The sequence below is a fragment of the Hippoglossus stenolepis genome, chromosome 1, assembly GCF_022539355.2.
Source record: "Hippoglossus stenolepis isolate QCI-W04-F060 chromosome 1, HSTE1.2, whole genome shotgun sequence".
NCBI lineage: Eukaryota > Metazoa > Chordata > Actinopteri > Pleuronectiformes > Pleuronectidae > Hippoglossus > Hippoglossus stenolepis.
This window is the reverse complement of record NC_061483.1, coordinates 16,936,518-16,953,102: the sequence shown is the minus strand read 5'-3', so window position 1 is coordinate 16,953,102 and position 16,585 is coordinate 16,936,518. Positions and strand designations below refer to the sequence as shown.

Genomic DNA, 16,585 nt, shown 5'->3' with positions numbered 1-16,585 from the left:
AATTACTGTTATAAAGATGGACGACATGAAAAGTAAAGCCAAAGCGTCTCGATCGCCACCTTGTGACTGGCTGTATTAAATCCTGCCTCCTCCATGTTAGGGGATGGGGCAAGGACGTGTCAAGTAGTTTTTTTTCTCAAAGATGGTTTGTCATTTTAGATATAGTTCTTATCAAACTGTTTGTTCAAATGTTAATTATTCCAGCAAGTTTTGTTTTAATAAGTTTATTTGATGCTATAAAAACATGGGTGAAATGTCATGGTTGACAGCTGAGACTGACTTGGACCTTTCTACTACGACTCTGTCCCCCGATAACTGTGCAGACTGCATGAGATGCCAGAGTTTGTATCTGAGATATTTTGGCTTCAATTCTGGATGATAGAGGGAGGAAGTGGAGGCGTGTCGTCCATCTTTTCATAGAATCTATCACTGAAAGTAACAGAAAATATTCCCAGGGCAATTCAAACTTTAAGGCACAAGGACTGACTTATCATGCCACAGACAAGTGTCTGAAAACAAATGTCAACTAAGAAGTCATTAAAACTGGAAAACTTCAGATGAATGAACCACAGATGAATTACATTATACATCCTTTTTTTGACCAGACTCAGTTGGAACCTCATTGAAAGTCAGGGCAGTGCAGTTACTCGGCTTTAGCTCAACACAACCTGCACTTAATTGGACACAACACATGGTGTGTTATTAAGTCCGTCTAAATTAGAATCTGTGGAGATGAAGAGAGGCTGGCATGGATTCATTTCTTCATCCTCTGAACACAGAGGACCTGGACGTGCAGCAAAAAACAGGGGGACAGAATTTTTTATTCAGAACCTGACAGTTGTGACTGAATGAGAGTATCAGCAGGAAGCCACTGAGGCAGCAGGTACGGACTAATAATTCAGCTGCTGTAGCTTTGGTGTGAACACTGGATACTGCAATCTTTTATTATTTTTTTTTTTTTACCATTTCACTTCTGTTTTCAACATTGTCTCGAATAGAGAGACTCTACTCTGCTGCTCATTATTCTAACATACAAATAACATCCTCTCCCCATCGAACAACAGTGCAACAAAACACAAAAACACATTCACCGCAATTACTCAATCTATTTCAAACATTAGCATTCACACAGATTCTACCTCTGACTCTGTTTCTCTCTCAACCAGATCCCTCTACATACACCACACTGCTGTATCTTCCTTGTTTAGCTCTCTCACTAAATGTCTCTTCATTAGTTCCCCCCCTCTGCATCCCACTTTACACCAGATTAAAATGGTTGCTTCAACAACGCTCAGCTCACTCCTTGTTGTCTTCCCATTTCCAGAGCAATATGATGAAATAAAATAAAGCAAGTGGTGTGAAGACATGAATACTGTTGTTAATAAGCTGCCATCTTTAGTTTTGTCTTCCCCACGACTAGTTTTGAGGTCCATAGCAGTGGTTTAAATTAGTTAACATTGTGGTAACCAGGCTTGCTTCATCTTGACTAACCTGTGTTCTAGTAGCAATTGTGCAGCCAAGTATTTTGCATACTAGAAACAAAGTACTGTTGAGTACACAATGAAACACTCAAACAATCCCAAGCACTGCTTAGCAAGTCTTCCTCATGGGCAATTAATTAAAACAAATTTAAATTCAAATATTTGCTGACTATTTAAATAAACCAGGTCTTGGTAATAGATGGACACTCCACAGCCACTGATTTCGCTCTTACGTTAATCAAGCACTGTAATTTTTTCAGCCACACAAATTATTTTTGGAACAGTCAAAGTGCCAAATATCCTGACACCTGCTTACATTAATTTCATTGACATTTTGGAATAACAAACATATTCACCGGGGTTAATGTATTAAAAGTTTTTAATATCTTTCTAATTTTCTTTTTTTTTACCAGTCTAGCTCGTGTCTCCTTTTCTGTCAGTTATGCTTTCCTTATGTGTAGTGCCCAGGTGGCTGTGTGAGATAAACCCCAGACCTGCAGAGGCCCAGGAGAGTTGTGTGTGAGAGTCCAGTTGTGTGTTCCCAGTGGATAAGGGCCACTTTGACATCCTCAGAGTCCATCATTAGTGGAGGGGCCGGGTTGGCTGGAGTCAAATGGATTCATACGGGCATGATGACAGCTGAAAAGGAATCACTGGCTAATTGTCGGCGCGTCGACAAGAATCTTTCCACCCCCAATTAATCTCGTATTGGCTGGGAAAGTTCTAGTAATTGGTTAAGCTGTCAGTCACTGGTCGAGACAGATGGTGGTCAGAGGTGTGTTTGTCTCGTGTGCTGGAACTGAGCAAGTGTGATGTTGTCTTCAATACTGGACGTCAACTACACAACTGCAGGTCCCTTGAGTCAGGGACACAGCTGCTCTGTCTAAGGCTATAATGTAGTTGCTGGACGTTAACATGAGTACCGCTTATATCTTTGCTAAAAACAACAAGGTTCGACACCTGGGCTGGACCATGTCAGTTTTAATGGATGAAATTGGCTAAAATGTACCTGGATTATTTTTTTTACTGTATTTTTAACAGTACATATACAGTAATTACTTAACTGGCTTTCCATCCGCCCATCCATTCATTTTCTATACCACTTAACAGTAGCAGGGGAAGCGGGAGCCAATCCCAGCTGACATGGGCGCAAGGCAGGGTGCACTGGAGACAGGTCACCAGGGCATCGGAGGGCCAACATACAGAGACAAACCACTATGGACACTTACAATCAATTTAGAGTCTCCAATTAACCTAAACCCAGTCTGCATGTGTTTGAACTGTGGGAGGAGGCCAGAGTACCCAGAGAAAACCCACACGAACACAGGGAGAACATCAACTCACAAAAAGACCCCGGCCAAACTGGGATTCAAACCAGGAACCTGAGGGGACAGTACTTACCAGCACTCCTGGACTGGCCTTGGTGTTGGCATTCACTCAGTGTTAAAGCACTCTGACTGGGATAGGTTCCAAAATACTTGATCTGTATATCCCTTGTGCATTCACTCTCTGAATGGGATTTCAACATCCTGGGTTTCTTGTCCTTTATCATTGACCTGATAAACTGCCCGCTAAATGTCATAAAGATGGTTCTCAGAAATGGGACCTAAATTCCCACTTATGTCCACAGTTTTTGTGTATTAACAATTTCATAAATGACAAAATTGGATATGTGATTACTAATGTGACTAATGACCAGATGCATCAATATGTTTGATTCAGGCTGGATGTCTCATTTAAGGAAGAGCAGGTGCTGTGTTGCATTTTATGGGTCACATGCTTGAGGTGTTTCTACTCATCTATCACCATTTCTCATCTTCACTCACACCTATGAACTGTTTGCTCTCCCCCCAGACGGGCCGCTCCTTCAGCTGAATTCTCAGTGGACCGGACCCGTCACCTCATGTCCTTCCTGACCATGCTGGGGCCCAGTCCGGACTGGAATGTGGGTCTGTCTGCTGAGGACTTGTGCACCAAGGAGTGTGGTTGGTCCCAGAGGGTGGTCCAGGACCTGATCCCCTGGGATGCAGGCACTGACAGCGGGGTGACATATGAGGTCAGTATAAGAACATCACACATTTTTATGTTATTACTAAATGAAAGCTTCATGTCACCTCTGTAATTTGCTCCTCAGCATGCATACTGACTATAAAAATGTACATTGCATTGTAATTGCATTGCATTTACATTCTCTTTTACCAATACAAACAATACATATTACAATTTGTTAAGGATTTCCATTTTCTACGCTTTTTTGAGGAACACGATGGAAACAAGAAACTATTTTCACGAATATATTAAATGATTTGTGGCTTTGCACAAAGCTATACAACTATAGAGCTAACAGTAAACAAGGAATGACTTAAATGTGCATCTTAGTGAATAAGGTATAATAATCCAATAATCCAAACACTGAAATATCCCTTTACCATTTAATGAAAACAGGAAACTTAAAACTGTAGACTCATTAGAAAAGCTTAAAACTGTCTTCAATTACTGAAATGTAGATTTTACACATTACAATTATCAACTGACTTAAAAGTATTAAGTCAACAACTTTCATAATTCATTATAATGGTGGGGAAAGGAACTCTATGTCATTATCCTGCAGAAACAACGTCAGTGTCCCTCATGTTATAAACATGAAAGATGACTCAGGGCACAACCCCACAGTCCCGTAGCAATCACAGACTTTTGCAAATTGTTATTCTCTCCACCTTCTTACCCCTGGAGAACCTTTCTCTTCACTCCCATCTTCAGCTGAGTGTACTCTTCACGCTCACATTTTCATCTTGTCATTTTACCGACCTCTACATCTTCATCTGCCTGTCTGCTTACATTCACTTTTGCTCCCTGTCTCACCTCTTCACACACTGCCAGTCTGCAACAATTCAAGTGTCATCAGCCATCCAATTCTCCCTTAAAGGCCTCGAACTTCGTCCCCTCCCGCCCTCACCCTGAGGTGGTGTCTGCTGCGTGCTAAGAGTCTCCAGTCGCCTCAAATAGATTAGGCTGTGCGCGTGTGCGCGTTTGACCAAACTCTGTCGACTCCATGTGTGGAACCTCTGCCTGATCCCTCAGAGCTCCCAGATGAACCCAATGAACTGTGCTCTCTTGCTTGGTTTGGCTGGCTCCAGGAATAATTTCACTCTCCTTTTTCTTCCTCTCTCCCTCTTTTTTTTTTTGTCTCTTTCACCCTCCCACACACAGCTACACTCCTTTCTACAGCACACCTGTCTTTGCTTACAGACACTTTGAGGCCTACATGGATTAAATCAAGCTGTGCTGTTAGGGCAGCAGGGATATTTAGAATATATATATATATTTGGTTCTCCTTAACTCTGACTATTATGAATAGACTGACTATGTCTTCTAATAGAAACCTAAATTAAACTGTTAAGAACTACTGGTGTCTGTTCTTACTTCTGCCAGCCATCTCGAATTTTTAGTATTATTCTCAACCCATCAACTGTGTAGTCTGATACATTTACTTTCGGATAACTCCCTAATCCTTAACAACAGAAAAAATGTACTACAGGTAGTCTTAGTAATTGAAAGTTCAGTATACAGCTGGTGTTTGTGAGGCAAGTCGCAAGAAGTCACGTAGAGCAAAGACACTGCGTGAGGTGAAAGTGATCAACGGGAAGTTAATTATTGTCCTTTGACACATTAATTTGACTCATTCATCAACACAGTGAGCAGTTGGAGCAGTCGCCATGACGCAGCTAATTGAAGCACTTTGAAACGCTGTGAACTGAGAATGATCACTTTCATCGCAAGTATTTTTCAACATGAACCTAATCCAGGGATAGTTGTCTGTAACACCTGGTATATGTCAATCCAAATCCCAGGTAAAAGCTCTATTGCTCAGTTTTCCCAAATGCACGATTTTTAGTAAAATGAAGAGGTTAAATAAATAGACAAATCTTTATAAGATGACAACTTGCTGAAAGGGTGGTGCTACAGCATCTGGAGTCTGATGCATTCATTTTTGGATAAAATCCATAATCCTTAACAACAGCGATGAGTAAAGTGAAGGTAAATTCAAGGTTAGCACAGTTGCTGTGGAGTTTGCATGGAGCCCAATTACCCTCAAATGATAAGCGGTATAGATGTTGGAAGGACTTGCTCAAATGACACAAACCAGCTGAGAACGAGGACAGAACACACAAGTAGCCCGTTAAAGCTTTGGAGAAAGATCAGTGAAAGAAAAGGAAACATGGTGCAGCAGAGGATGGTGAAACTGTGGCTATTCTGGTGGTGGAGTGGGACTTTGGCTCCCTGTTACAAAGTTGTTAAAGGCACAGGCCTGTGACAGAGTAATGAGATCCGTCCTTTGTATCATTACTTTTACTGTATCTTTTAATTAGTGGCCACTCATTACTCCTCTCCCTATTTCCCTCTGGCTCTCACAAAAACAAGCAGCACTGCTCTCTCTCTGTGTTTTCTGGCTGGCCACAGTGGGGGGGTGAAGGATGATCTGGTCTTCTGCCTCCAGACAGCCTCTGGCGGTGGTGCCTTTATCAACCACATGCTGGCAGACCTTTACTGTTGACTAATAAGAGCGTCTCCCATATAAACCATAGCACCTCTCCACAGCTGCTTTCCGACTTTGAGTCTTGTCCTCTGTGTGACTTGTGTAACTTTGAGCGACTTTGTACTCATTGTACTTTTTCAAATGAATCTCGACCCCAAAGATCCACCGCTTTGTGGCCCACATGCTTTTACCTCTTGTTTTGTATTTTTGTGTTCTTCTTTCAGTCTCCCAACAAGCTCACTGTGCCTCCACATAAGATCCGTCCCCTGACCAGTCTGGATCATCCACAGAGCCCGTTTTATGATCCTGAGGGGGGCGCTATCACTCCTGTGGCCAGGGTGGTGGTGGAACGCATTGCAAGAAAGGTCAGTCTGTTTTCATCCGTCAGCTCTTGGCGAAAATAAAAATACTTGGTAGATTTGATTGGATAATGATTTAAAAAGCAGGCGATGATGTTATGGCAGCAAATTACATCAGATGAGGTAAATCTTCAGACTGTACAGTATTTACAATGTACTGTATAACCCTTGTATGTGATTTTGCATGTATTGTGCACATTACAGCACAGACCTGTAACTATTCTTTAAAATTAGTTAGTATTTTCTGTTTCATTTTCTGTTCAATTTTTTCCTTTTTTTTTATTCTGTCTGGTACCAGTCACAGATTCCCTGGCTTTATTTGTGTTTTGAAATGATCTTCGTCTACTTTCATCTCAGCTCTGAGCCTCCTGTTTATGCAGTCACTCTGTCTTTATTGATTCTCTGCTACACTGATGAACAAGCCGAGTTTGACTGACGTAAAATCGGAATACATTTAACGGTACTAGATCTTTTAGTATGTCACACACCGTTATTGAGAAGTATAGATGCCTTTAGATGTTTTCAGAAGTAGAAACAGAGGGAGTGAGACATTCTCTACATCTTTATCACTTTGCCACAGCTCAGCAGATACGACGATGAGTTCAATCCTTTCCATCAACGGAGAAACTGCTGATCTCATCCTTTGGGACTCTTAACAATTATGCTGATTTCCAAACTATTAAAATCATATGTCCAGTTTTAAGAATAGACAGACAGACAGACAGACAGACAGACAGACAGACAGACAGACAGACAGACTGACTGACTGACGGATAGATATATTCGTACATGATATATCACTATTTAAGAGCAATATTTTGATCAAATCTAGTCAAATATCAAGAAAATTGTATTCTATCAAAACTCAAAAGTCATGATATTTCACTGATATTTTTTCTCTAAATCTAGTTTGATGGGAAGTTAGACATGTTGTCTGGGGAATCTGGCTGTAAACCAGAGAAGGATAAAAGGTCAGCGGTACTTCAGTGACATCTAGAGGCAGATGTCGGGGCTTGGTGCTTTCTTTTTTAAAAATAAAATATAACATGTTTCTACTTTTTCTATTTCCAGGACTATACATAACCCACATATGCACACACACACTAACACACTCAGTTTACACTTTCAGTTCTATTCTGTGCTGACCTCCCGTTACCTGCATGTTGCATCTGTTTCACTGAAGAAGGATTCAGACAGAGCAAACTGAAACAACTGCAGAGTGGTGGAGGTTTGCAGCAATATCACTGTCTGTATGTGTATGTGTGTCACAGGGTGAACAGTGCAACATTGTGCCGGACAATGTGGACGACATTGTAGCAGATATTGCCCAGGAGGAGAAAGAGGAAGGTCAGGATCCTGTTTTACTTTTCTCTCTCTCTCTCTCTCTCTCTCTCTCTCTCTCTCTCTCTCTCTCTCTCTCTCTCTCTTGCACAACATTTAAACATATTTAACAGAGGCAGATTGTAATTGTATCATTAATCATTCCATCTATTATTTTCTTGTTTTAATTGTCTTAAATTATATTTTGATGTCTTCTTAAGTCTGATTGATAATATATTTCCATACTTACTCAGGGGCAGCGGAATAGCCTTGTGTCTGAGTATAAATAACCTTGCTTTACCCTTTACCATTGTGCAGATGATACCCCTGAGACGTGCATCTACTCCAACTGGTCTCCATGGTCTGCCTGCAGCTCCGCTACTTGTGAAAAGGGCAAGCGGATGAGGCAGAGGATGCTGAAGGCCCAGTTGGACCTCAGTGTTTCCTGCCCACACACTCAGGATTTTGAGCCTTGCATGGGTCCTGGATGCAGTGATGAGGGTGAGTATCGCTCCAAAGACTAAAGGTCGCTGTGTTCGCCATGAAAACAATGAACTTCTATAAAAAATGATCTCAATAAGTTTAGTTTCCTAAAGACTCAGCATCAACTGAAGGACCTGTATCAGAATTTTTAATCTCTTTCATATTTTCATTTAAAGTTTTAGGGTTATTAGGTCCATAATATGACAACCTAAAAAATGAGGGCATGTTTTAAAACCAGCCTGTTTTGTATCGATAACGTTCAATGTGCTGTTCACCTTCAAGAATTTAACTGCAGCAGAATAGAGGTGAAGAAGATGTTCTGATTGTATGAAAGCATTTTGAATATTACAGCAGGTCAGGTTTAATTACCTAAGGCTGTTAATTATATTTTTGGAAATGCTGAGAGTGACTCACTCAGGAAATGTTGTCTGCTGCTTGTTCAAGGTTTATTTTCTTTAAATTTTTTCATTTCCTCTATGTTTTCGGCTCGTACATATTTGCCAGAGGCAGCGTGTTGGGCGTCCGTGTGGGTCAGTCAGTCTGTGACTCAAATATAAATGTTTTATAGGAATCGTTTAAAATAGATGATTAAATTAAATGATCCTGTCAATGAAATAATAATTTTATCGCCTGTTTAATGGCACACAGATTGTTTTTCCTGGAGGTTAATTATTTGGGTCATGTTTATACTTTGAATGCTGATCATGCGGGAATATTAATACAATCATAAAAAACTTTATATAGTTATATGATAACTTTTTAGCCTATACAGCATCTTTTCAAACATTTCATCACTAGAGTAGAATAAAATCTGACGTATAAATGTACAGAAAATGAATTAGAATAAACAACCACAATAAAATTTGACTAAAGGAAGAGTCGGATAAACTGTGTTGGAATGAGCCAAAAATAACCGTGGCCTTAGATTCAGTCTCATTGATCAATGTATTTGTCTATTTGCAAACCCTAATGCTCATTGATTCCAATTACACTCGCTGAGAAAGTTACTGAGCAGAACACATGCACACTGGTGTCTTTGCTCAGTGTAGTTTGGCAGACTGCCCTCACATATCAACAGGACTAAAAGCACCCCTCGGCACAGCTATTGATATCTGTGTCTAAAATGGGCTGTAGTTACTACACGGTTCATTTTATCTGATTTCTAAATTCGGTTCTGACCCGGCTCTTTGCTGCACGTCTTCCTCGAGTCTCTCTCCCCATTTTACGCTCGAACTGTCCTGTCAATGAATGAATGCTCCCAAAAAGGATAAAAATAAAGAAGATTGTTTGCATTTTAACTTCACCATAACAGTCTCTAAAGTTTCATTATGAGTTCAGTGAGCTGGAGTGAAGAGCCAACAAAACAAATAATGCCACTGTCTTCGTATTTATGAGCATACTCAAGCTCAAATCTTACCAGACCATGAATAACATTCTCAAAAAATAGAGCTTATTGATCTTTATAAATCAGTAACCAGTAAGCACAGTCGGTGGATTAGGAACATCATTTGGACACACTGATGTTTATATACTCACATCATCACAATTTGTTGTTGTTTGGTGTTGATGGTTACAACAATCATTTGAAAGTTTGATTTGTTTGATTGCTGTCTGCAGAATGTTGTTAGACCGATTTAATGATGGTAAAATCATGACAATATTTTTGATGTGCTGTTAGATCACAGTTTGTCTCAAAATGATAACTGGACGGCAGTTATGCAGCACTTCACTCTAATCGACCACTCAAAGGGCTTTGTGCTCAAAGTCACACACACACTCACTCACTGATTGTCAAACCATCAGAGGCTCTTTGAGGTACGACCTTACAATTAGGTAAGCAACCACTGTAGCTCGTGAACCACAGCCGCAACATTTTAATGATAATATTAGTGCCTGACTGTAAATCAGTCGGCTGATAGTCAATATGAGCCTTTTACAGTCATATCGATTTCAGCCTTCATGTTCACAATATGCGCTGATATTATTATTGCAAAGATGTGCATTTATGTTTAACATAAAATAAATGTTTATTTGTTAAATTCACTTTCCATATATTTGTGTTTTGTTTGTAATTATTTATGATTAAGTTAATTGTTAAACTGTAACTGTTGAGCCTCAAACAACTACTGATTATTGGTTAGATAAAGCAGCAGCAACTTCCTGCATTACTATTTAAATTTACTTTTCATTAGTGAGTATGACAACTTTCCAAAAAGAGAAATCACTTAATCTGTTTCGTTAGCTAAGCTTGAATAATAATTTATGATTACACTATCATCATTCTTGCAGGTGGAGCTAGAGAGGAATGTGGAGAAGAGCTGGCAGTGATTCATCAGTTGCATGTGTTCTCTAATCTAAGATAACAGGCGTAAATGAAATCAGATAATCCCCCAACATCTAAAACTTTTTCTTTTTTTCCCCTTCCCCGTCTGTTCCCTACATTTATGCTGACAAGAAAGAAAATCTGTTTGTTTTTATGCTGCGGAACCTGGGCATTTTTAATGAGCCTACATTAACTGCATTCCTGCCGTCTTGTAGCTGTGAGAGTTGTTTTGATCATGATCAAACATATGGTGATAAGAACAGTGGGAAAAGTAACAAATAAAGATTTGCAATAAGGCATCACAGACACCTTAAACAGTCCATAGTATATATGATCATATCAGCATAAAGCAAGTGCTTAGTAACTTGGAATGTAGTAGAATAATTAAGGCAGTGGATTGGAATGACGGTGTTGTTTACTATACTGATCTGTAGATGTCACACACTGAGCAGTGCGAGGAAAGATCTGAAGCCTGTAGCAGGAACACATGCAGTCAGTCGACAAATCCATTGTATGTTTAAAACTTACACTGTGTTGTTTTATGTTCATGCCTACTGCACAACTAGAAAAGTTTCCTCAGAATCAACGGCATCATAGAACCCAGAATTCTTTTCTGTACTTTTTAAAATTCACTAAGAAAATTAATTTCCCTGTTAATTATAACGTTTCATTCCTTGTGCTCTTAGATCAAACACTACAGCCACTGTTTTCAGTTTAGTTTATTGAGCAGAACCTGTGTCCCTACTTGACCTTTTGCTCCTTTTCAAATGAGCCTCTACATTTTATTATATAGTCAAATAAAATGCAGAGGCCCATATAATGACACAAGAAACCTTAGTCAATGAGGTGTGTGTTTATGCCTAAACCTATATCTATAACATTAAGCGGGGCATCCTTTATGGTTTTGGAAGAGAAATGAATGCCGTTGGTGTAAAACGATTAATCACAAGGTAATTCATTCTCATATGGATCTTAAATTTAATAGTTTCTTGATTCAAAATTGTGTGGTTTACTGTGAAAAGCATGTCACGTTTGAGAAAACCATTAAATAACGACTAAAAAGACAAATAATAATAAGCAACATTTCATTTTGTAAGCTGCTATGGTAATACACAACATGGGCACATACTATAAAGGTAACAGAGACGTCTCACAGCCACTGACTGAATATTACACTCTGGTTAGTTCTGAACAAACTGAACTGAAATCAGTCCAGTGCAGCTGGATCGACTTCATCGTAATAACTAACCAAATGTACTAGTTTTGGGGGGATCTGCACCAAATTGCACACACTCATAAATATCAGTCCCCTTAAAATACCTGATTTCTTTCATCAAGATTCATGAATTATTCTCTGAGAAATCGTTAAAAATGCCTGAATGCAAAATTGAAAAAAATCATGTTCATCTGCCCCCTCATCTGCAAAAAATGTCATCAAAATCAGTGGAGTAGTTTTGATACAAGTTCAAATCAATTAGGAGTTCCCTGTGCCTTTAAATCCCTTTGTCAGTCAACCAAATGTTTCCTGACGTTTGCCGACATCATTCCCTTTGACTCTTTAGATTCTTCCACCTGTATGATGTCCGAGTGGCTCACCTGGTCCCCGTGCAGCTTGTCCTGCGGAATGGGCACACGTTCCAGGGAGCGTTACGTCAAACAGTTTCCCGATGACGGCTCACTCTGCACGCTGCCCACAGAGGAAACTGACAACTGTGTGGTCAATGAGGAATGCTGTAGGTTGTCTCTTCTGCATGGACACAGTATAATGCTATAGATCTAATGTAGACGGCACCGAGGCTTGACCCCGCCTCTCCCTTTTGGCCTTAGCTCCCAGCAGTTGCCTGGTTACAGAGTGGGGAGAGTGGGACGTCTGCAGTGCCACTTGTGGTCTCGGCAAGAAGAGAAGAGAGCGCAGGGTGAAGATGCCTCCTCAAGACGGTTCCATTTGTGGGGCAGAGGTGCTAGAAGTGGAGAACTGCATGATGCCAGAATGTCGTGAGTAGGAGCATTTTTCAGGAGCACATCTCTCCTGACACTACTGACAATAGTCCTGTAAAGCAAAGTAGTAGCATTTAAGCAAAGTTGTGTTATTGTAAACTCTCCAAAATCAAGGAGAACATGTTTTTTTTTTTTTCATATTCTTCTTTCCGGCAGTAAATTTAAGCACAAACTTGACCTGATCCATTTCCTGTTAATCTAAATGTGTTAGTTTGATATGACCACCTCATGTTATCTGTAATTGGCTGTATGTGTGTGTCACTGAGTGACTCCTGCTCTACAGACACAATCCCCTGCATGCTGACTCCATGGTCTGACTGGAGCGACTGCAGTGTGACGTGCGGCAAGGGGATGAGGACGAGACAGCGCGTGCTCAAGTCCCCCGTGGAACTGGGAGAGTGCACGGAAGATTTAGAACAGGTGGAGAAGTGCATGCTGCCAGAGTGTCGTAAGTAATAAACGTCCTAGTCAACACAACCTCATACTGTATGTATGTAAATGCATGTAAATGAATGGTAATTTCAGCTGCATTATGCAAAGTGGTGTCTTGATGCACACACACATATAGGTAAGGGAAAGGAAGAAACAGCCACTGTGCTGTGTATCTAAATGACAGTGATGCAGAGATGGCTGTTGTTGACCAGTGAGTCCATGTGCAGAATTAACGTCTTTAGATCCATTTAAAACTCCTGTTGCATTCAGCAAACAACACAACAGATATACATAATTTTAGGTGAGAGGCCTGATAGGGAATGCATCAAATATTAAAATAATCAAAAAACTTTAACTGTAAAATGATCCACCCACATTTTTATCAAATCTAATTAAAAAAAAAAAAGATTCTGTATGCTTTTGTTAAAAAAAGATTTTTTTTAAAACTGCATCTCAAATTCAGTCCAGTTTTGGTTTGGATATACTTTTTATGCACCATCTCTTTTTTCTCTAGAATGGATTTATATGATAAACTGTGTCAATCCGTAGAATCTGAATATAATCTTTTCTTCTTCATGTCAGTGTTTATGAGTTGAGTTGGTGAAGCTCGTGGTTATGTGTAAATAAGTCGCACTATGTGGAACTGACACAAGTAGTTTTCTCTGTGGTGCTACAATATACTTCAAGATAAAACACAGCATATTCCCTACACATGGATTCATATATAATATTATATAACAATTATAATATATCATAATAATACATAATATTTTACACATTACTTTCTCTTCACTGTGTCTCCTCCTATCTCATCAATTACAGCCCTTATGTCAGTTTTCTACCCTGCCACAATCTCTTTCTGTCCATTTCTGCCTCCTCAGCCATAGACTGCGTCATGTCGGAGTGGACCGAGTGGTCTGAGTGCAACAAGTCCTGTGGGAAGGGTCATACGATCCGCACACGCATGTTGAAGCTGGAGCCACAGTTTGGCGGAAACTCGTGTCAGGAAACTATCCAGAGGAAGAAGTGTAAGATCAGGAAGTGCAGCCGAGGACAAGCCAACAGCGACGAGAAGAAACAACGCAAGGAACAGCGTGAGAAGAGGAGGAGCAAACAGGGCAGAGTTGAGACCACCTCTGATCATCCAGGTCGGCATCCACTCTCATTTCAGTCAGAACTCTTTTTTTTTTAAATCAGAGAGAAGCACACATTATTCTGACATTCTCCTCTTTCCTTTTTCCTGTTATTCATGTGTAGGTTGTAAAATGAGGCCGTGGTCGAGTTGGACAGAATGCACCAAGCTGTGCGGTGGCGGTATTCAAGAACGGCTCATGACAGTGAAGCAGAGGTTTAAGACGGCCCAGCTGTCCAGCTGCAAGGACAGGAAGGAGATCAGGGCTTGTAACGTGCACCCCTGCTAGGAAGGAGTAGGGGATCAGGGTTGATGTGGACGGTGGGCGGGATTGGGGGAGGCTGGCTACAGAGTGGGGCATGGCACACCGTTATACAATGATCCAATGCACTCTGCTTAGGGCTGAAACGGCACATACTCCAATCTGTATCGGTTAAATCCAGAGCTCAGATTAGTCCTCGTCAAGAGAAATGAGTTTAAAGATCCCTCTGGATTTACACTATGCTGATTCTTCTGTGCTTTCAAAGGAGCTCTGATACACATACAACTCTTTTGCAAGATTACTGTAAACTTGTTGTGGTAAAATGAATATATCTTAAACAATATGATTATGAACTATAAATTGATTTATTGATAATATAAAGAACTGCTATATCTCGTGGTATCCCTCAGTAGTACAGTATTTTCCAGACTTTCAAAGCACAGGTGCCCGACCATTCCAGTGTTTTCTATGCCTTCAATCGTTCAGTTGTTTCTAGGACACAAAACGCCCAGTTGACTTTCTACCCAGCTATACTGTTGTACAAGTACACTCACCATGATCAAATTGTCCGATATATGATTTGGAGCACTATTAGAAAATGTTGTTATTTTTTGATAAGAATGTGCCCCAAGATTCTTACCAAAGTCTCGTGTAGATGTTTTCTAGATGTCTTTCCTTCCTTTTCTTTATCTCTGTTCCTCTAACATATTCATATTTTGGAATAATATCACCTTTACAATAAAAGTAAACGTGACAACTTGTCACCTGGATCTGTCGTTGTTATTCCGGGGGGGATAAAAATGATAATCAAATACTACAATTTATATAGCACCTTTCATAACACAGTTACAAGGTGCTTTATAAGTTAAAAATTAAAATTTGACCGAATATGAAACATTTGAAAAGATCCCACAGCTATGGAGATACAGGAATAAAAAAACCTTTAAAGATGAGAGAGTAAAAACAAGAAAACATACAAAAATGAAAGAATACATTAAATAAAATTACGTTGATGGTTTTCACTCTCACTGCCACTAGATGGCAGTAACGACCTTCAAACCTTTGCCTTCTTGTTCCATTTGCTCCTGTATCTCTCTCCATTGATACACACCAGCCACCAGGGGGCAGTGTGACCAATGGAAGATACATTCAGAAATATGAGATTGATTCGTGATGACCTGGGATTTTAATGATACTTGAAAAAACTGCCAGAGCTGATTAACACACTTCTCATTCACACAGTCTGCAGATCATTGAGGGTTTTATTAATGCGCTGACTGAAAGCATGAAAGTATCTAACTCTGACCCCCCACCACCACCACCACCACTCCTCTCTGGTGTAAAACGTGGGGGAGGGGTCAGTGTCACTCTCTCCTCACCGTGGAGCTGATGGGACAAGGGTGAAAAATCCAATAATTTTGTCACAATGCCATTTCTGTTTCCATGCCAACACAACTACACATGGGGGAAGCTGACAACACACTCATAGGCGATGGAAACATGGCAGGAGGGTGGTTATTACAGGCTCGACTGGGCAGTTAAAACTCCAAGTATCTGTGGAGACTGGGATGAGAGCTGCATTGGTTTTAAAATAGAAAAGGAATGGATGAAGGACGTGTGTTTGTTTATCTTCCTGTGTAATCGGACTGGAGGCCCCTCTGGACCTCATCCAGTCGAGTGCAGAGCAGTTGTGTAGACCAGCTGCAGCTCTAAAGATCAGACTGGAAAAACATCTCAGAGATGCAGTTATGCAAGTAGACCGTCCATGTCTCTGTGATATTATAATGAGCTTCCTCTGTCTGTGGACACGGTGATGAATATTTATATTCCACTCGGCCGAACCCTCAGATTCCTCATTGAGCCTGTTTCTCACCGAGGTTTCGGTTACTGGGAGAAATAAAAACAGATCAGGTCTGTGATAAGGGGATAAAGTGACTCGAGCATCTCTGATACAACAGAGAGGCAGCATCTTTTCGTGTTACTCAGCTGATCCATCAACTTTGAATAAACTGGTTTTATTTTATCACCTCAATACGTTTCATGTGCTGTAGGTTAGTGCTACACAAAGCCCCTGGCACAACACGGTACAGTGGAGGCAGTGTACGGTGGGGTTATGTATGAAATCTTTTAGAGTAAACTCATCAAACACTCATCGCCCTCTAATATGTTTGTATGAATTCAGATTTTGCATCTTGCCTTCAAGTCACAAATACTGATCAGACCACTGATGACCACACAGGAAACTGTAACTGTAACAG

At 40.3% G+C, this 16,585-nt stretch overlaps 1 protein-coding gene across 1 annotated transcript in view; it reads left to right on the top strand.

The window, feature by feature from the left end:
- Window positions 1-15,088, top strand: part of spon1a (spondin 1a) — a 65,056-nt gene extending 49,968 nt beyond the window's left edge. The window contains exons 8-16 of the mRNA XM_035151232.2: window positions 3,336-3,537; window positions 6,243-6,383; window positions 7,649-7,724; window positions 8,016-8,198; window positions 12,066-12,236; window positions 12,331-12,498; window positions 12,785-12,949; window positions 13,815-14,081; window positions 14,191-15,088. Of these exons, the coding sequence (XP_035007123.1) occupies window positions 3,336-3,537; window positions 6,243-6,383; window positions 7,649-7,724; window positions 8,016-8,198; window positions 12,066-12,236; window positions 12,331-12,498; window positions 12,785-12,949; window positions 13,815-14,081; window positions 14,191-14,354 (1,537 nt within the window). The 3' untranslated portion in view covers window positions 14,355-15,088. The remainder of the gene's footprint in view (window positions 1-3,335; window positions 3,538-6,242; window positions 6,384-7,648; window positions 7,725-8,015; window positions 8,199-12,065; window positions 12,237-12,330; window positions 12,499-12,784; window positions 12,950-13,814; window positions 14,082-14,190) is intronic.
- Window positions 15,089-16,585: the final 1,497 nt, after the last annotated feature.